Below are 19241 nucleotides of genomic sequence, written 5' to 3'. Positions count from 1 at the left end.
GGCACGCAGCCTCCTTAGTTGGTGGCATGCAAACTCCTAGTTGCGGCACGCATGTGGGATCTAGTTCCCTGACCAGGGATCGAACTCGAGCCCCCTGCATTGGGAGCGCGGAATCCTATCCACTTCGCAACCAGGGAAGTCCCCCAAGTTGTTATTAAACCGAGGGAGGTACCGGACCCGGACCGTGTGGGGCTGCAGCCGGGAAAGGTGCCGCCCTCCTTCCCCTCGTCCCTTTCACCATCTGACCTGGAGAATCAACTTACAGGGGGTGTGGTCTCCGTTCAGCCTCGTGGCCCTGGTAGGTAGACTCTGGTGTCCCCATTTTATAGCAGAGATGTGCTCCAGAGGCCACATGGCCACCTTCTCCAAAGTCACCGAGTGGCAGAGTCAGAACGTTACTGATTCGAAACCCTTTCCACACTCACAGGCACCTCAAAGCTTCTTTATTTGGGGAAGTGAGAAGGGGGTGTGTCAGCCCTGGGTGGGACCTGGGAACCCCTCCAGCCCCTGGTCCAGCTCCTCCCTCACCTCTTCCCCTCTGACGTGGGCACGTCTCTAAGGAGAGAACGTCAGCCTGGGTGGGTCCGTCTCTGCCCCTGAAGCCCCTTGTATGCCCTCCTTTTCACCTGGGGGCCCCAGTGCAGCTGAGTTCCAGGAAACCCTGCCCCTCTCCCGGGGAGAAATTTGGGCATGTAGTCAGCCTCCCCCTGGGAAGCAATTAGAAGCATAATTAAAATGTCGCCCAGGTCCCTCTGTCCCTAGATTGGCTCATTAGAGGTAATGAGGGATGTGGCTAAGACAAGAGTTATGAGTAGGTGGGGTGGTGGCCCCGGGGGAGGGAGGGGGGATGGGCACACACCCAAGCCCAGCGGGAGTGATGGGGTCCCCCAGCTCTGGGGGGAAGGCTCAGGGGGATGGTACCTGGGTGACAGCTGTGCCTCCCAGAAACTGTACCGCCCACCCCCCATTCCACCCACATCCACTCACCCAGGTTCTTGAGGGTCTGGGAGCAGCCAGCCTCCCCAGGGCTGCAGACCTGCTTTTTGACTTGATGGGAAAGCGCTAGCTGTTTGGGGAGACCCAGGGGCCAGCTGGACCCACACTTTGGGAGCACGCTTTCTGACTGGGGGCTCAATGGGCGCGCCAGACAAGCATGGGATAACCAGACGGGACGAGCCTAGCCACCAACTCTAACCTTGGTTTGCTGTGTGGACTTGGGCCAGTTATTTTCCCTCTCTGGGCGGCTTCAGTTTCTCCATCTTTACAGTTAGGCACTAGCTCAGTCGTTTTCAGCTTTTTACCAGAAGTTCTGTTTGTCATGAGGTACCCAAACAGACTGAACAAGAGCTTCCCTGGTTGGGGGCGGATCCTTTCTCCCTCCCCTTTGTCTCTGGGTTTTGCCGGAGAAGCCTAGGGCCCCCTCAGGGCACATCTTACCCTAAAGATGTTCTGTAGGGCCCCTTCTACCTCTGACAACTCAAAGCAAGAGCTGGGAACTCTTTCTGGGTAATCATTTAGTAATTTTAATTCAGATCGCAGCGAATACTTCCAAAAATGTGATGGGACCCCAAAACCTTCTGCTTCAGGCAAGGCTGCAGTCATGGCCCAAAGATGCTCTGGGATGAGTCCCACCCTGGTCCAGCCATCACTGGGGTGTCTCCCCGCCGCCTCCCCAGCTCCTCAAGGAGTTCTGTTCTAATCTGTTGGGTACATGCTGTTCTGCACTGTTCACATGATAAGGGCTGTGTGTTCTAGGACTGCCACTGGCCCACCGGGCTAGCAAGTGGAGGAAGTGGATACGGACCCACGCGCGGGCTCCAAAGCCCTTCCTTGCAATCACTGTCCCAATCTTGTGATGTCCGCTTTGGGGCCCGAAATGACCAGGCGGCGCCAGTGACCTGCTGGGCAGAGCAGTGCAGAGAGAGGCCGAGCTGACAGCCCCGCTGGTAGGGGTGTGCCCAAGAGAAAGGGGGCTGTGCTTCCTGCCAGGTGAGGCGCTGGCAGCTCCAGGACCCTTTCAGCAGCTACTGCTGCTTTCCATCATCCAAAGGGCCCCGCAGGTAGTGCCAAGTGTGCTGAGCAGAGCAGCCCCTGCCATTCCCAGGGTCACTCAGGGCTGGCCTCTGTCTCTGTCCACAGCCTCAGGGCCGTGCTCCTGCTGGGGTCCAGGCTGGTCCCATAGGGCTCCCCTTCGACTCCATTCTCACACCCCAGCCACCCCCTCCTCTTCACCAGGGTTGCACCATGTTCTCAGAAGAAAGTGGACACAAGGGATAGGAAAGGAATAGAGGGGTTCAGGGCACCCGCGGGAAGGGGGTTCGTAGGATCTTCACATTTTAGCATCTGGTTCACCACCAGCCTCCACCCATTTTACAGTTGGGAAGACAGAGGCTGGAGAAGGCGGCACTGGCTGAAGTCTGGTGAGTGGAGCAGAGCAGAGGCTGTGAGATGGACGGGGCTGGGTTGGCTCTGTGGTGTGACAGACGAGGGAAAGGCTGAGCCGGTAGACTGCGTGGGGCAGAGCTGGGAGTGCGGTCCTTGTCGGGGTGGCAGAGGGGGCGGGGTTGGCTATTTCAGGTGTGTGTGTGGCACCCCCACCCTTCCCCGGCTTACCTCGGCCTTCACACAGCAGCCTCCCAAATGCCCGGACTCCACACTTGGGCGGGGACCCTTCCTGGCGCAGCGCTAACCTGCATGCAAAGTATCCCTGGACCCCGGAGACCCTGAGTTAAGATGCAGGAAGGCGTGGATAAACAACAAGGTCCTACTCTATAGCACAGGGAACTATATCCAATCTCCTGGGATGAACCATAATGGAAACCATAATTAAAAAAAGAACGTATCTATGTGTATAACTGAGGCACTTTGCTGTACAGCAGAGACTGGCGCAACACTGTAAATCAGCTCTACTTCAACAAAAAAAGAAAGAATTTTAAAAAAAAGATGCAGGAAAGCAAGTTAGGAATAAAAGCAGGAGAGCTTATCTCTCTACTTCCCCTTTGCAGGCTTCTCAAGGCCTTGTGGCTTCCTGCCAACAGCCAGATGGGAGACTGGGAAGAACGCTTTGGGGGAGGAAAGGTACTTGCAGGCAGATGGAGGTTGGAGGCTTTGCCTCTGAAGCCTGTTGCTCTTACACACGGAGCTTCTGTTCTCCAAGACGGAGACTCCCAGGAGAGGCAGGAGGAGCCAGGGAGAGCTGCCTTCCCGGCGGGACTCCAACCCTGAAATGAACTTGCTCTGTTAAAAAATGCCCACCGAGGGCTTCCCTGGTGGCGCAGTGGTTAAGAATTTGCCTGCCAATGAAGGGGACACGGGTTCGAGCCCTGGCCCGGGAAGATCCCACATGCTGCGGAACAGCTAAGCCCGCGGGCCACAACTGCTGGGCCCGCGTGCCACAGCTACTGAAGCCCACGCGCCTGGAGCCTGAGCTCCGCAACAAGAGAAGCCACCGCGATAAGAAGCCCGCGCACCGCAGCGAAGAGTAGCTCCCGCTCGCCGCAACTAGAGGAAGCCCACACGCAGCAATGAAGACCCAACACAGCCAAAAATAAATAAATAAAATAAAATCTATCTTTAAAAAAAAAAAAGGCCCGCCAAGCCCACAGGGCTCTGCTGAATTTTGTTTTGTTTTGTTTTGTTTTGATTTGTTTTTACCCTGCTTTGTTCCAAAAAGGATTGGAGGCAGCTTACAAAAATACTTAAAATACAGTAGGACAAAAAATAGATCAGAGAGAAAACAAGCCTTGAACAAACAGAACAATGAACCAAGAGTGTGGTACACAGAAATGTGCTCAAAGTGGACTGAAAATTGGGCTCTGAGCTTCCTATCAGTCAAAGCGAAAAGGGAAATCCACCCGTTACAAGACTCACGAAGTCTATGAGGTTGGAACAATCCCAAAAGAAGCTTTTTCTGACACTGAGGTCTGAGAGGGATCCCTGTGAGATCTCTGAAGGGGACAGGGGTGGGGTCCCAGTCAGTGTCTTCAAAACAGTCTCATAACAGATAAGGTCATCAAACCCCATGAAGCTGCATTTCCGCTCAGGGTAAATCAAAGACTTGATGCAGATCAATAAAACCAACTCTATGGCGCGTCAGACCCAAGCCGTCCAAGTCATTCATCCAAGAGATGCAATTTATTTATTTATTTACGGCTGCGTTGGGCCTTCGTTGCTGCGCGCGGGCTTTCTCTAGTTGCGGCGAGCGGGGGCTACTCTTCGTTGAGGTGTATGGGCTTCTCATTGCGGTGGCTTCTCTTGTTGTGGAGCACGGGCTCTAGGTGCGCAGGCTTCAGTAGTTGTGGTGCATGGGCTCAGTAGTTGTGGCTCACAGGTTTTAGAGCGCAGGCTAGAGCTTAGTTGTGGCGCACAGGCTTAGTTGCTCTGTGGCATGTGGGATCTTCCCGGACCAGACCTCGAACCCGTGTGTTACTATGTGGGTATTATTTGAGAAGCAGCCACACGGAGGTGGCTTTCTAATTTCTCATCCTGGGGTCAGAGTGAAGAGTGTGTTGAGAAGGTCGTCCCACAGTGTGATGGTATTAAGAGGCGGGGCCTTGGCGAGGTGATTAAGTTTAGATGAGGTCATGAGCGTGGGGCCCCCATGATGAATTAGTGTCTTTATAAGAAGAGGAAGAGAGACCAGAACACGTTCTCTATCTGCCATGTGAGGACACAGTGAGAAGGCAGCCCTCTGCAAGCCAGGAAGAGAGCCTTCACCAAAAGCCAGCCATGCTGGTACCTGCATCTTGGACTTCCAGCCTTCCAAACTGAGAGAACTAAATATTTGCTGTTTATGCCCCGTCCGTGGATCCCGAGCTGACTGAGACAGTGGGTGAGTCCCCACGTGCTTGGAACCATTCATCTAGATGGGGAGTCGTGGGCCAGAGATGGAATTCAAAGCCAAGCGAAGGAGCGAGAGCAAGGGCAGCTGGATGGATTTGATGAACACCCAACAGGAGGGAAGGTCACGGTGGGCGAGCTTCTCCCCCGGGGCCCTGCCGTATCCCCCGCCCCCCACCCAGGGGTCAGGGTGGTTTGCCCAGGCAGGGAGCGGGGAGGGGTTGCCCTCTGCTTGCCCGCTCCTGCCACCCACACCCGCTGGGCTTTGTACACAGCGTGGGCACCATTGATTCCCTGTCAACAGTCAGGTCCTGGAGGGTTTTTCCATCTGTACCCTGTCTGTGTGCCTTGTGACCCAAGAATCATTTAGAGATAACAGACCAGAGGGCAGTCTTTCGTGATGAAAATGGACTTTTTCTTCCCAACTCCATTGACCCAAAGGCAGGTCAAACCTGTGACCTTGACCCCAATTCATCACAGTGAGTGCACCAGGCCGGGGCAGGGAGAACCAATCCATCACGGTGTCGGCGACCAGCTGGCGGCCTGTGTTCTAGAAAAACCTTCCCCTCCCTCCTCCAAGTGAGGGTGAGGGGCTCATGCACCCCAGGAGGTACACAGGACCATTCACCGGGACGCAGGAATAGATTAGAACTTTGCTCATAATTATGGTTTATCTTGACTTTCTACCCTGAGCAGACCCAGTGCTGCCAGCTCCTTCTGTGAGTCCCAAGGCCTCAGAGTCAAGGCCCTTCCCAAGCCCCCAGCACCTTGAACCTCTTTCAACAGCCGACCTGCCAGATTCAGCCCTGCAGAACCAGAAGCGGTTTCCCAAATGCACTGCTGCTGCTGGGAACATTGTCCTTTACCACCTTGACAACGCTCTACCTGTCACAGCTGTGTTTCTCATCCTCGCAGAAACCTGTCCTTGCCATCCAGGTGAGAGCTAAGTGGTCTTGTAGTAGTTCTGCAAATGCCCCTGTGTCCCACATCGTAGGATTCAACTGCCTGTTTATCAGTGACTTTCCCCTCTGTCGTCATTTCCGTATTGTTACTGTACCAAATTACTACAAATTTAGTAGCTTGAGACAACACAAACGTATTGTCTTATAATTCTGGAGGTCAGAAAGGGCCTTCACCGAGCTAAAATCATGGTGTTGGCAGGTGTGCTTTCCTTCTGCAGGTTCTAGGGGAGAATTTGTTTCCTTGCCTCTTCCAGCTTCTGGAGGCGCCTGCATTCCTTGCTTCATGGTTCCACCTTCCATCTTCAAAGCCAGCAGTGTAGTATCTTCAAACCTCAATCTCGGGACTTCCCTGGTGGCGCAGTGGTTAGGAATCCGCCTGCCAACGCAGGGGACACGGGTTCGAGCCCTGGTCCAGGAAGATCCCACATGCCGCGTAGCAACTAAGCCCATGCGCTACAACTAATGAGCCTGCGCTCTAGAGCCCGTGAGCCAAACTACTGAGCCAGCATGCCACAACTACTGAAGCCCGTGCGCCTAGAGCCCATGCTCCGCAACAAGAGAAGCCACCGCAGTGAGAAGCCCGCGCACCGCAATGAAGAGTAGCTCCCACTCGCCGCAACTAGAGAAAGCCCGCGCGCGGCAACAAAGACCCAACGCAGCCAAAAATAGATAAATAAATAAATTTATATTTTAAAAAATCTCAACCTCTCTCTCTCTCTCTCAGTGGAGGAGAAAAGCTACTGGGACACCCCTGGGCCGAGACTGACCCCCTTGAGCCCAAAAGGGCCTGTCTCCTTGACTCTCTGGCTAGAAATATAATCCACATGCCCACTGATAGGCCCGGGCACAGGCCTCAGGGGTCTTGGTCGTCTCACCAGCCTGGCAAGGGGTGGGGCCCTTTCCTGCACTGCAGCTTGGTCAGCTGGAAGGAGCTTGGCTTTGGGGTCATGCAGACCGAGCTGATGGTCTTTGGGAAGCTCGGGTAAGCCACTGAGCCTTGGTTTTATCGACTGTAGAAGAGAAAGAAGAATGCCTCTTTCTGGGGTTTTGTGGGAATTAGAGAGAATGCAGTGTACATGGTGACACTCCCCTGATGAAGTCCTAGTAATTAGGAGCAATGGTTGGGAGTCTAGGTCCCCATTCCGACATCTACTGGCTGTGTGAGCTTTAAGCAGTTGCTTCACCCCTCCGGGACTTGGTTTCTTTATCTGTAAAATGGGCAGAAGCAACTTGAGTGGTTGCAGTGAGGACCAGAGGAGGCCCTGATGAGAAATGTGGGCAGGGCCATTTGTCCTGTTACTGGGCCCACGCCCCTAGGGAAGAGGGATGCCTTTTCCAGAGTAGAGTTTCTAGAACCACCGACTCCCAGAGGCCAAGCTCCCGGGCAAAGACAGAGCAGGACCATCCCAGCTGCTGGACCTCCCTGCCCTGCACTTCAAGTGGCTACTGGGAGGCCAACAGCTGTCCCCGCCAAGTGGCATCTCGGGCACAAAGAGCAGTGGAGGGGGCAGGGCACGCTGGCTCATTGTTCCTGGGCCAGAGCAGCAGCTGTGGGTCACCCGGGGCTCCTCTGACCTCCGGCCCCTCCCAGCAGCTCTCCAGCGGCAGGCCCGTCCCTACGGGACTTAGAGCGGCCCCTCCAGCGGCACCTGGACAGCGTGGAGTCCCCTGCCCCTCACAGCACCTGAAGGAATAATACATTTGGAGAAGGGGTGGCCCCATGGACCCAGGGGCTCGTACTTCACGGCACGTACCTCCGGTGTCAGGCTTCCGCGTGGACTTCTCACTAACCTCAGCCCCCCAGGGAGGTCACATGTGGGTCCCATTTTACTGATGCAGAATCTGGAGCTCAGAGGGGTGATTAAATGACTGGCCTGGGGTGGCAGACTGGGGACAGGCAGAACCAGGATGTGAACCCCGATCTGTCTGATGCCAGCCCGCCCCTTTTCCACCAACTCAGGTCCCGCGTGGGGAGTGAGGCAGATGCACGGGTACCGGGGTGGAGGGGGCGTGGCCGCACTCTGCTCAGAAAAGCACGGGCTGGGACTGATCCATGGCTGGGCGGGGCGGGATGACCTCGGCCAGTTCCAGGCGGCCAGAGAATTCCAGAGCTCCCTGCACCCACTGCTTTTCAGAGCTGTGCTTTTATAAAGGGAAGGGAGCTGGGGAATGATGATTCGGGAAATCTGAAGCCAGAGTTAAACGAGAACCGCATAATGATGGTGATGAAAAATTCACGCCACTGTTTGCGCAGTGACTTGTGCGTCCACTTCGCAGCCGTGAATTAATTGAGAAATGAAAACACAAATGCTCGGGACCAGCTGCAGGGCGCAGAAAAGCGGATGGGGAGGTTCCAGAAGGGACACCCCAGAGCCGGCCCCTCCTCCAGGCATTGCCAGGGTTCCTCTGGCCTGGGGCTCGCTTTCTGTCTTTGCACAATGAGGGTGATGGTCCACTTGGGAGCCGTGAGGTAGGAGTATAAATGGGGGGTGTCAGGTGGGCAGCTCCCCCGGTTCTGAGAGAGACAGAGGAGAAGCAAAGTGCCTGGGAGGTGGGAGACCCAGATCCGATTCTGATGCTCATTAGCTGTGGGACCTTGGCAACCACCCAACTTCTCTGCATTTTTACTTGCTCATCTGTGAAAGGGGTGAGGACTTCCGAAACTCAGTTTCCAAGTGGGAAGGTGTATTCGTTTCCTGAGGCCGCTATAACAAATGGCCACAAAGGTGGTGGCTTAAAGCAATAGAAATTTACTCTCAAAATTGAGGTGTCATAGGTTGGTGTCTTCTAGAGCCTCTTTTTTTTTTTTTTTTAATATTTATTTGGCAGCGCTGGGCCTTAGTTGCAGCACGCGGGATCTTCATTGCCCGAGTGCGGGATATTTAGTTGCGGCATGCAGACTCTCAGTTGTGGCACGTGGGATCTAGTTCCCTGACCAGGGATCAAACCCTGGCCCCCTGCATTGGGAGCGTGGCGTCTTAGCCACTGGACCACCAGGAAAGTCCCCCTTCTGGAGCCTCTGAGGGAGGAGTGGCCCGTGCCTCTCTCCTGGCTTCTGGTGAGGGCGGCCACCTGTGGGGTCCCTCGGTAGCTCTACACCTCCAGTCTCCTCCCGTCTTTGCGAGGCTTCTCCTCTGGGGCTCTTCTGTATCTCAGCGTCTCCGATCTCCCTGTCTTTTCTCTTACAAGGGCACCAGTCATGGGTTCAGGACTCACCAGAATTCCAGGATGATCTCACCTTGAGATCCTTAACTTAATTGCATCTGCAAAGACCCAGTTTCCAAATAAGGTCACGTTCACAGGTACCAGGGGTCAGGACTTGGTGTATCATCCTGGGGGAGACAAGTCAACCCACTGCAGAAGGTATTTTGGGGAAGAAAAAACCATGCATGTGGGCCCGCTCGCCGCAAAAATAAACAGTGAGGCAGCGGGAGGAGGGAGTCCCTGAATGCCACACCCTGTGCATACCTTCTGGGACGGGAGCCTGTGTTGGGCGTGGGACCCTGGCTAGGAGAGGAGGGGAGCTGCCAGGTTGGGTGTGGATGGAGGGCGGGGTCTCCACGGGGCCTCCTTCCTTCTCCGCCCTCCTGATGAACTCTACGGGCCACCAAGGTGCTGAGAGGCACCCCCGCTGACGTCTCCGGGGCTATAATTCTTATTTTTTATCATCACTAAGTGGTCTCCCCACACTCCATTCTTCAGGGTGCTGTGTGCTGCTCTCCTAGCCCCGCAGGGGCTCCCCGCTGGCTTCGTGATAATAACCAAGCCCTGAAAAGCACTCTGGCTTCGAGGCCTTACTTCCTTCTCCAAGTCTTTTCCCCACACTGCCCTTCTCTAAACCCACGCTTCGACCGAAACAAACCCTTGCCCGTGCCCCCGCCCTGCCACGTTGCTGCGTGGCCCCATGCTTTCACATCTCTGGCCCCTCCTCCGCAACACTCTGCCACCCGTCTCTCCTCCGAGAGCCCTCCCCGCCACCCGTCCCTGCCCCTGCACGACGAGCTCCCCTCTCGGCATTTGTCCCTCTGCTACCAACACCCGCCGTGGTACAACCGTGCTGGTGAAAGTCTCCCCCGCTTGACTGGGCCATCCCTGAAGGCAGGGACACAGTCCTTTGTTTTGGGGTCCCCAGTTCCTGGCACAGAGATGCTCTGGGATGTTTATGGAAGGAAATCACCAAGAGACCTGGGTTTGAATTTCATCATTATTACCTTCCCAACCACGTGTCCTTGGCCTTGCTGGGCCTCCATGGTCTCACGTAGCCCCTGCCAGGTTGGCAGGAAGGAGCCTGACATGAGCCTGTGTCCACAGATGAAGGTGTTTTGGAGACTAATCAACGTACATGAAAAGGGCCAAAGAAGCAAGGCCGCCTATCCCAGGGACCCTCTGCCCCTCTGCCTCCCTGGGGTGCAGTTGGAGGGAGCTCCCAGCTTCGGGAGACTCCGGGATCCCTTCCCTGCCCCTCCCAGCCCCGCCTGGGCTCCAGGTGTCTATCTCTCCGGCCGTTTTCTTTTCTGATCCAGGGTTCAAATGTGTGGGAGCCACAGCCAGGCGGAAACAAAAGCCAGCAGGTTCCCTCTTGCTGGCCCGGCCGCAGGCCTACAGGGCGCGGCCCGCCTCGCCCTGCTGCGTCCAGGAAGGAGGGCGCTTGGATTGCGGGCATCGTCCCCCAGCAACTCTGAAACCTCAGCTCCATCGGCAGGGAAGGCCTGCTGGGGGCCAGAGCAGGGGCAGGGGGAAGCCTGCCCCAGTTAGAGCCCGCAGTTGCTCCTTGGAAAGCCTTTTCCGACGTCCCCAGCCTTGGGGGCAGGGGTGGTGTAACGATGATAAAACAACATTTGCACAGAGATTTCGTTTACAAAGCACTTTCTCAGGGGTGGGAGGCGCCGGGGTGGCGGGCGGAGCCCGCGCTGCGAGGCCGCGGCCTCCGGTTGGTCTCACCTCCCCCCCGCCCCCCGGCCCAGCACGGGATCGTGTGCGTGGTAGACAAAGCGCTATTCATCCCGCAGTTTCCGAGTCCTCGGGAGTCGGTCCTTTTCCCTCTCTCCCGTGAAGAGCTCACTCTGGCTTGTCGCTCAGGCCAGAGGAGGGGCGTCAGGAGTCCCAGAGGGAGGGGTGGGCTGGGGCCTGATTGAAGGGAAATGCGGGGGCCGAGGGGGGCTCCCTCCTTCTGCACCGCTCGCCCCGCCCCCAGGCCCTCCGGCTCCCAGGCGCCAGCTTGCGCGAATCCAGAAGACTCAGCGCAGCCTCGCCGGGGCTGGGTTGTGCAACTCTCCTCACAGCTCACCTGTGGCTGTGTCTTTACATTAAAAGTACGCGCAGGGCACACGGGTTCGAGCCCCGGTCCAGGAAGATCCCACATGCCGCGGAGCGGCTGGGCCCGTGAGCCATGGCCGCTGAGCCTGCGCGTCCGGAGCCTGTGCTCCGCAACGGGAGAGGCCACAACAGTGAGAGGCCTGCGTACCGCAAAAAAAAAAAAAAAAAAAAAAAGTACGAACACGGGCTTGGTAACGTCTGCATGGGCGTCTTTGGGAACATGTAGAGATAAGCAGCGTGTGGCGCTTTGCTCATCCCTCCCCAGCAGCGCGCATTGAGAGTGGGACTTAGGTACAGGTGTAGGGGACTGGGGCCCTGGGGCGTCTGCACCTGCATCAGGTAATGCCTGTCTAGCTGTGCCTGGGGAGTATAACTCAGCAGTCAGCCGGGGAGATGGGGTTCCGCATCAGAGCCTGGCCCCTTAAGGGCCTCTGATGAGCTATATTAGGCCCATCTGCAGGCGGCTTGAGCAACTTTTAGTAGCCCCAGCAGGAGAGAGAGGATGCAGGAGGTCATTGCAGGGCTGGAGCAGATCACCTTCACCTTCGAGAAGGATGTAGAGATGCAGAAGGGCACTGGACTCCTGCCTTTCCAGGGCATGGACAGTGAGTGAGGACGGGGACCCCGCCGCCACCCCTGCCCTCCCCCTCTCTCCCCGCCCCCCCGCCGGCCTTCTCTGCAGGCCCCTCTGCTTGGCTCCCTGATGGGGCGGCCCCTTCTCTCTGCTGCTCGCCAGGGAGGAGCAGGGGGGCTTGGGCCCGCCATCTGGGAGCCCCAGCTTAGCCCCTCGCTTCTCAGGCCCCCCTCTTACATCCTTTCCAGGACTCCAAAAAAAAAAAAAAAAAAAATGGGGCTGGCTTCTGGGCAAGCAGACCCGAGAGAGGTAAATTGAAAGAAGTTGGGAAGAAGCACACTGGCCTCCCGAGCTCCCGGGGGGCCTGGGGCCCTTCCAGCACCTCCGTTTCAGAGTTGGGGGGGCTTAGGTGTGGAGACTGAAGGCTGGCTCCTGAGGCCGGCAACCCAAGGGCCAGGACTTGAGGACCCCCAGGCCCAGGCCTTGGTGGGTAGAAGGGAGACTTGCTGCTGGAGGGGTGAGGGCCCTTTGACAGCCACAGCCTCTGGAGAAGCTGCCCCCCTCCTTTGCGTTCTTCTCCTTCCAGAGTCCGGCTCAGCTGTGTGCAACTTCTTCGCTAAAGGGCTCTGCGAGAAAGGTGGGTCAGCAGGTGGGGCTGGGGTTGGGGGTGGGTGGCAGCGGGGGCTGTCTAGGCCACACGGGGTTCAGCTTGGCCTGGAATAGGGTGTTGGATTTGCACCTGGGGAGGGGAAGGTGGGACGGGGCAAAATTTTAGTCTTATAAAAAGTAGGCAAAGGGCAAGTTGGGGGCTCTGTCCAGAAGCCTACCTTCCCCCACCCCCCCCTAGCATTTCCCTGATTCACTAGCACTGACTAGGGCAGGCAGGGCTGCCCTGAAGGAGACATTCCCTTCTTTCTGCCCTGCTGGAGGTGGGATTGTTTGTGGATGTCAGCTGTGTGCTCCCAGGAGCCCTCCGACTTATTTATTTTCCCCCAGCAGGGGGAGTGCTTTCCTTCCCCCTACTCTTGTCCTCCGAATTAATTTGGGACCTGCTCAGCCGTTCCATCCATTTCCTTTTTTTTTTTTTAATAAGTTTATTTATTTTTGGCTGCGTTGGGTCTTCGTTGCTGCACGCAGGTTTTCTCTAGTTGTGGCGAGCGGAGGCTACTCTTTGTTGCGGTGCGCGGGCGTCTCATTTTGGTGGCTTCTCTTGTTGCGGAGCACGGGCTCTAGGCACGCGGGCTTCAGTAGTTGTGGCCCGCGGGCTCTAGAGCGCAGGCTCAGTAGTTGTGGCGCACGGGCTTAGTTGCTCCGCGGCATGTGGGGTCTTCCCTGACCAGGGCTCGAACTCGTGTCCCCTGCATTGGCAGGTGGATTCTTAACCAGTGCGCCACCAGGAAGTCCCTGCATCCATTTCTTGTGTCCTAAGAAAGCTCTGGCCACAGTCTCTGAGATGCTACAACAAGCATCCTTATTTCTCCCCCACCCCAACGTGGCTCAACGATATGCTCTTCCATGGGGACTTCCCTGCGGTCCAGTGGTTAAGACTCCGAGCTCCCAACGCAGGGGGCGTGGGTTTGATCCCTGGTCGGGGAACTAAGATCCCTCATGCTACGCGGCGTGGCCAAAAGAACAAAACAAAACGGAAAAACTGCTCTTCCAAACTCTTCTCCCCAAAAGCAGCGCTTCGGGGGGTGTGGGGTACCTGACTGAAAAGCAGCGGCTCTCAGCTTTGCTTCTGCCTCCTGAACCACTCACGGGCTCTTCCGATGGAAACCCAGTTGCCCCCAGTTGCCTCCAATTTGGGGGTCTCCAGTCCCCCCTAGAGATCCAGGTTAAGAAACTCTGAATGAGTTTAGGACCTGCTTTTGGGATCCAAGTGATTTTGTTCTTGGGAAGCTGGGAGGCCAGGAGGGGCCCAGGCACAGGGGGGGACCTAGGGCCATTTTTGCCACATGCCTCGTCCATGTTTGGGGCAGCCCTGGACGATGGGGTGAGGAGGGAAATGAGCTTGTCGGCCACTCCAGGCTTTGTGAATCCAGGACTAGTGATGCCTCCTGGGGTCCTGTCTCCTCAGCTTGGTCCATCCAGTCTCTAGAACAGTGGTTCACAGAGATACCCTCTTGCAAAGAAATAAAACTGTTCTTAGGTCTGGAAAGTCAGACCCAGGCAAGCCAATGGCCAGGGCTGGAGGGTAAGGCTATTTAAGAAGAACACCTCCCCAGCACCCCACAAATTCTATCGGAGAGGTGGCCAAGCACGAGACGGGTCCTGCTAAGAAACCGAGGGGTGTCCTTCCTGCCGACGGCAAGACCACCTGAGTGAAGATGACAAAGGGTGAAATGTAGCATTTCCAGTTCCTTCTGAATTGTTACCAAGCTGGCTCCTACGTCACCCTGTTAGATCTCTGGAATCAGGAAACAGAACATTTTTTTTTTTTTTTCCCGGTACGCGGGCCTCTCACTGCTGTGGCCTCTCCCGTTGCGGAGCAACAGGCTCCGGACGCGCAGGCTCAGCGGCCATGGCTCACGGGCCCAGCCGCTCCGCGGCACGTGGGATCTTCCCGGACGGGGGCACGAACCCGTGTCCCCTGCATCGGCAGGCGGAGTCTCAACCACTGCGCCACCGGGGAAGCCCCATTTGGTTTTTTAAGACGTGAATTCAACAGGTCCTTTATGAGCCTCGCTTTGTGCTGGCACCTTGCTAGGATGGGTGGCGGCTCGGGGGGCCAGGGCTGGAAACCAGGGCTCTGCTGTCTGGTAGGAGCACCCCGTCAGGCTGGAGGGGAGGGGTGTGGAAGGTGCTGCAGAAGGTGTCCTGACAGCCTGGGGGCTCCCCGGGGTTCGAGAAGGGCCAGGGCACCATGCCAGGCAGAGAGGGCTTTGAAGCTGTGTTTTAAGCCGTGTCTGGCCCCCAATTCTAGCCTCCCCCAGGCTCCAGGGGAAGGGGCGGTGGGCCTTCCTTCCAGGGGTGAGCTGGGCTCAGGCTCTAGGCGAGCGGGGACCCCCAGCTGGGTGCTCTGGTGTCCCCAGGGAAGCTGTGCCCCTTCCGGCACGACCGAGGGGAGAAGATGGTGGTGTGTAAGCACTGGCTCCGGGGGCTGTGCAAGAAGGGCGACCAGTGCAAGTTCCTGCACCAGTACGACGTCACCAGGATGCCCGTGTGCTACTTCTACTCCAAGTTCGGTCGGTAATGCCCCTTCCCGGTTCCCCCCCACACACCCCGGAGGGTAGCAGTGGGGGCCGAGGGATGGGATGAAGTCGGGGAGGGGCCCCCAAAGGCCTCGCGTGTCCCAGGTGGGCAGACCAGGCCGCGGGGGCCTTGCTTCTCCAACCCCCTAGAAAAATTGGAACTGTCCTCTGAGCCCTGCTTCACTGCCCCAGCAGGCTCGGGCACACGCAGCCGGTCCCGCCGGGGGAGGGAGAGGGCTGGAATCAAAGGCTGAATGGTTGCCCTCCCTGGTCCACTCCTGGCTAATCACGCACCCAGATGGGCTGTCTGGAAACGAGCCTTGAACACGCCCTCTCTCAAGCCCCGGGATGGGCTGGGGTGAGTCGGAGCCAGTGTTTCCCAAACAGCAAGCACTTTCACGGTGCTCCAGGTCTCCACAAAGCACCTGCCCCGTCGACGCGCACCATCGCCTCCTTGGCAATAGACCGTCTTGCTATTTTTAACTCCTCTTTTAGAAGAAAACTTTACATTGCTTCGGTAAATGGAAAACTGGCATCACTGATTGGCAATAGAAAGTCACTGTAAACGGGAGATCGCGAGCTTCAGAAGTTTGGCCCCTGAAATGACCTTGTGTGGTCAGGTCTGGACCCGCATGTCACCCCCCTCTGACTCAAGTCTTTTGTCATCTGAGGGGCTACATAGGGGGAAGCCACTGCCGGTTTAAGAACGGGATCTGTGCATGTGTTTCAGGTCTTATCTTTCTCCATAAACTTTTACAGTTCAGTGCTTTTCAGAGCTGGAAGGAGCCTTAAGGATGATCTAGTCTAGTAGTTTTCAAACTGTATTCCGAAGAGGGACTTGGAGGGAGAGCTGGGCCAGCCTCCAGGGACACCTCTGACTGAGGCGGCTTGGCTTTGAAACATCGGGGGGGCTGTGGGCAGCTGTTCCTCATTAGTGTCCATGGGGGGGCATTCCTGGGTATCCAGGAAGAAGGTACCCCACCCCCCAAGGTCCGTAAGAGCTTCCCCCAGGCTCAAATTCTTTTTTTTGCGGTATGCGGGCCTCTCACTGTTGTGGCCTCTCCCGTTGCGGAGCACAGGCTCCGGACGCGCAGGCTCAGCGGCCATGGCTCACGGGCCCAGCCACTCCGCGGCATGGGCATGTGGGATCTTCCCAGACCGGGGCACGAACCCGTGTCCCCTGCATCAGCAGGCAGACTCTCAACCACTGCGCCACCAGGGAAGCCCCCAGGCTCAAATTCTGTTTCCTGCCTTCTCCTCGGACTTGAGACCTGGCGGTGGCAATTCATGAGGGTTGCCCGCATGTGTCCCTTGTAAGAAAGGGCAAAGTGTATATGAATCCTGGTCCCCCTTGGCCGCGTCACCTAAAAAGCTCTTAATTTAAAATGCCCCTTTATTCTTTCAAAAACCTCGGTTGGCTTTCTTTGGGGGATTGGGGTCGTGCTGGGCATGGATACGGGAATAGAACTAGGTCCGCTCTGCTCTCAAATAATCCCTACTGTGAGGGCGGACGTATACACTGGTGGTTACAATAGGTAACCCGTGTTTTTTGCTCTTGGAGTAAATGAATGAATACCTTTTTCTAATATCAAAGCATAATTACAGTTCTCATTGGAAGTAAATCGTTTTACTTAAAAAATATTGTTGGGGATGGGCTTCCCTGGCGGCGCAGTAGTTGAGAGTCCGCCTGCCGATGCAGGGGACATGGGTTCGTGCCCTGGTCCGGGAAGATCCCACATGCCGCGGAGCGGCTGGGCCCGTGAGCCATGGCCGCGGAGCCTGAAAAAAAAAAAATTGTTGGGGAGATGTAGGAGTGGGAAAGGGCAGTTGAAAGGAGCTAGGAAGCCTGGGGGCTTTGGTTCTGCTCTGGGATGTGCTCGTCCCAAAGGTACCTTGGGCAGGGGGCTCTGACAGGCAGACGGGCGGGTGGGGTGCGGTGCCACCTGCTGGCCGAGAGACCTGGTGTCCTCGTTTGTGAAATGAGAGAACTGGATAAGAGTGGGGTTGAAACTCTGGGGAAGGAGTGGTACTCTTGAAGGTTCAGGTGGAACCTTGCTTTGCACAAGCCCAATGTAAAAAGTAGATCTCTTTGGAGCTGCTCGGAAACCAGTGGAATTGACACTATGGCGTTCCTTTTGGCTCTGAAAAGCGCTAAGTTGTAAGCTTTAATTAATTAATGTATTGAAGTTTAGTTGATCTACAATGTGTTAGCTTCAGGTGCACAGCAAAGTGATTCAGTTCTATATATATATTCTATAATAGATGTATATTCTTTTTTCAGACTCTTCCATTATAGGTTATTACAAAATATTGCGTAGAGTTCCCTGTGCTATATAGTAGGTCCTTGTTGTCTACCTGTTTAACATAGAGTAGTGTGTATCTGCTAATCCCAAAGTCCTAATTTATCCCTCCCCTCTTCCCCCTTTGGTAACCATAAATTTGTTTTCTCTGTCTGTGTGTCTATTGCTGTTTTATAAATAAGTTCATTTGTGTTTTTTTTCTTTAGATTCCACATACAAGTGATATCATATGGTATTTGTCTTTCTCTGTCTGACTTACTTCACCTAGTATGATCATCTCTAGGTCCATCTATGTCGCTGCAAATGGCATTACTTCATTCGTTTTTATGGCTGAGTAATAGTCCACGGTATGTATGTACCACATCTTCTTTATCCATTCATCTGTCAGTGGACATTCGGGTTGCTTTCCTGTCTTGGATACTGTGAATAGTGCTGCTATGAGCATAGGGGTGCATGTATCTTTTCGAATTATAGTTTTCTCCAGATATATGCCCAGGAGTGGGACTGCTGGATCATATGGTAACTCTGTTTTTAGTTTTTTGAGGAACCTGTTCTCCATGGTGGCTGTACCAGTTTACACTCCCACCAACAGTGCACGAGGGTTCCCTTTTCTCCACACCGTCTCCAGCATTTATTATTTGTAGACCTTGATGATGGCCGTTCTGGCCAGTGTGCGGTGATACCTCACTGTAGTTTTGATTTGCATTTCTCTAATAATTAGTGATGTTGAGCATCTTTTCATGGGCCTAATGACCATCTGTATGTGTTCTTTGGAGAAACGTCTATTTAGGTCTTCTGCCCATTTTTGGATTGGGTCGTTTGTTTTTTGGATATGGAGCTGTATGAGCTGTTTGTATATTTTGGAGATTAATCCCTTGTTGGTCGCATCATTTGCAAATATTTTCTCCATTCTTTAGGTTGTCTTTTTGTTTTCTTTATGGTTTCCTTTGCTGTGCAAAACCTTTAAGTTTAATTAAGTCCCATTTGTGTATCTTTGTTTTTATTTCCATTACTCTAGGAGAAGGGTCCAAAAAGATACTGCTGTGATTTATGTCAAAGTGTGTTCTGTCTATGTTTTCCTCTAGGAGTTTCATAGTATCTGGTCTTCATTTAGGTCTTTAATCCATTCTGAGTTTATTTTTGTGTATGGTGTTAGAGAATGTTCTAATTTCATTCTTTTACATGTAGCTGTCCAGTTTTCCCAGCACCACTTATTGAAAAGAGACTATCTTTTTTTTCTCCATTGTTTATTCTTGCCTCCTTTGTCATAGATTAATTGACCATAGGTGTGTGGCTTTCTTTCTGGGCTTTCTGTCCTGTTTCATTCATCTGTATTTCTGTTTTTGTGCCAGTACCATAGTTTTGATGACTGGCGTTATAGTATAGTCTGAAGTCAGGGATCCTGATTCTTCCAGTTCCATTTTACTTTCTCAAGATTGCTTTGACTATTTGGGTTCTCTTGTGTTTCCACACAAATTAAAAAAAATTCTTTTTGTTCTAGATCTGTGAAAATGCCATTGGTAATTTGATAGGGATTGCGTTGAATCTGTAGATTGCCTCGGGTAGTACAGTCATTTTGATAACATTGATTGCTCCAATCCAAGAACACGGTATATCTTTCCATCTGTTTGTGTCATCTTCAGTTTCTTTCATCAGCGTCTTATAGTTTTCAGAGTACAGGTCTTTTGCCTCCTTAGGCAGGTGTATTCCTAGGTATTTTATTCTTTTTGATGTGATGGTAAATGGGATTGTTCCCTTAATTTCTCCTTCTGATCTTTCATTGTTAAGTTGTAGGCTTTTAAGGAGGATGAGATTGGAAACACCAATTCTCTACTTGAATGAGGTGAAAACAGGGCTGAATCTTCCCCCTTGGTTCCTTCAGAGCCCCTGGGTCCCTAAGGGGAAGCTAAGAGTGCTTAGATTCCCTCCCTAACTCCTGTGGTCTATGCAGACAGGGCTGGCTCCTCCTAGGAGCCCGGGGTCTTGGTCTAATCCACAGACAGGTTACGGCACAGGCTTTGCGAAACTACAGGTGTCCCTCTGTGTTGCATTTATCTTA

The 19241-nt window shown here is 54.5% G+C and overlaps 1 protein-coding gene and 1 long non-coding RNA gene across 2 annotated transcripts in view; both read left to right on the top strand.

Moving 5' to 3' along the window:
* The first annotated feature begins 4654 nt into the window (after positions 1–4654).
* On the top strand, positions 4655–6183 carry LOC113606396 (uncharacterized). Its single transcript, XR_003427525.1, has 3 exons — positions 4655–4963; positions 5536–5775; positions 6056–6183. It is a non-coding gene; the product is annotated as an uncharacterized LOC113606396 (long non-coding RNA).
* A 5091-nt stretch (positions 6184–11274) lies between these two features.
* CPSF4L (cleavage and polyadenylation specific factor 4 like) overlaps positions 11275–19241 on the top strand; it is a 22993-nt gene continuing 15026 nt past the window's right edge. Inside the window, exons 1-3 of the mRNA XM_027080545.1 lie at positions 11275–11722; positions 12278–12328; positions 14724–14876. Of these exons, the coding sequence (XP_026936346.1) occupies positions 11620–11722; positions 12278–12328; positions 14724–14876 (307 nt within the window). The 5' untranslated portion in view covers positions 11275–11619. The remainder of the gene's footprint in view (positions 11723–12277; positions 12329–14723; positions 14877–19241) is intronic.

This window comes from Aethalodelphis obliquidens, unplaced genomic scaffold (genome assembly GCF_003676395.1).
Source record: "Aethalodelphis obliquidens isolate GAN/ISIS:26980383/991018 unplaced genomic scaffold, ASM367639v1 scaffold44, whole genome shotgun sequence".
Classification (NCBI taxonomy): Eukaryota; Metazoa; Chordata; class Mammalia; order Artiodactyla; family Delphinidae; genus Aethalodelphis; species Aethalodelphis obliquidens.
This window is presented reverse-complemented; position numbering and strand designations above follow the sequence as displayed.